The sequence below is a fragment of the Priapulus caudatus genome, unplaced genomic scaffold (assembly GCF_000485595.1).
Source record: "Priapulus caudatus unplaced genomic scaffold, Priapulus_caudatus-5.0.1 Scaffold1057, whole genome shotgun sequence".
Lineage (NCBI taxonomy): Eukaryota > Metazoa > Priapulida > Priapulimorpha > Priapulimorphida > Priapulidae > Priapulus > Priapulus caudatus.
Window position 1 is genome coordinate 51,645 of NW_014578118.1, and position 849 is coordinate 52,493.

At 44.1% G+C, this 849-nt stretch overlaps 1 protein-coding gene across 1 annotated transcript in view; it reads right to left on the minus strand.

Annotated features, from left to right (window-relative positions):
• LOC106815177 (OTU domain-containing protein 5-like) overlaps positions 1–849 on the minus strand; it is a gene marked incomplete in the record, with an annotated part of 18,808 nt that overhangs the window by 17,255 nt on the left and 704 nt on the right. Inside the window, 2 exon segments of the mRNA XM_014819608.1 lie at positions 85–98; positions 334–427. Coding sequence (XP_014675094.1) covers positions 85–98; positions 334–427 — 108 coding nt within the window.

Consider the following 849-nt stretch of genomic DNA (forward strand, 5'->3'; position numbering starts at 1 on the left):
GGATGAGGATGCTGGCATCGTGGAGTGTATATATATATTCATATGTAAGGGAGAGAGATGTGAGAGATTTGTATATATATAACAGTACACCTGGTCGGCTGCGCGGAATCAGGAAGCCATGATGAGAGGATGCAGAGGATGAGGATGCTGGCATCACGAAACTGTCTTCCGACAGTTGGACGTGTTACGTTATTATTTGTATGTTAGCGAGAGTATATATTGTGTATATGTAGGCCTATATCAGGGAGATATCGTATAAATATATATGTAATATATTGTATAAATTGCATGGTGAGGAGAGGAATCGTAAACCACAAGGGAATGCAAACTTACCGATCGCTCGAAATAGACAGGCGCCGTCTTCCTGCATTCTCTTGATTTCGAATCCGTTTTTCTCCTTCAACGCCTGTTCCAATCTTCTCTCCAGCTGTAATTTAGACGTGCGGCTGGCATGAGATACGCATAAACAACAACAACAACAACAACAACAACAACAACAACAACAACAACAACAACAACAACAACAACAACAACAACAACTATAATAACAATAGCAACAATAAAGACACCAATAATAATGATAGTAGTAATACTACTACTAATAATAGGATCGACTGGTCACTGGTTGGTCGCCCCTAGGTGCATTCACGGTGGCGCCCTCTATGTCTTTACGTGCATTCACGGTGGTGCCCCCTATGTGCATTCCAGGAAAGGTCACGCGCCGCGCTCCACTATTATTGATTTTCCGTCGCCGCCGCATCCCCCGCATCCTCCCCCGCATCCTTGGTGAGCACCTCAGGGGTCTTTTTACAAATTCAGCATGGTGTCTACATGCTCAGGTGTGCTTGT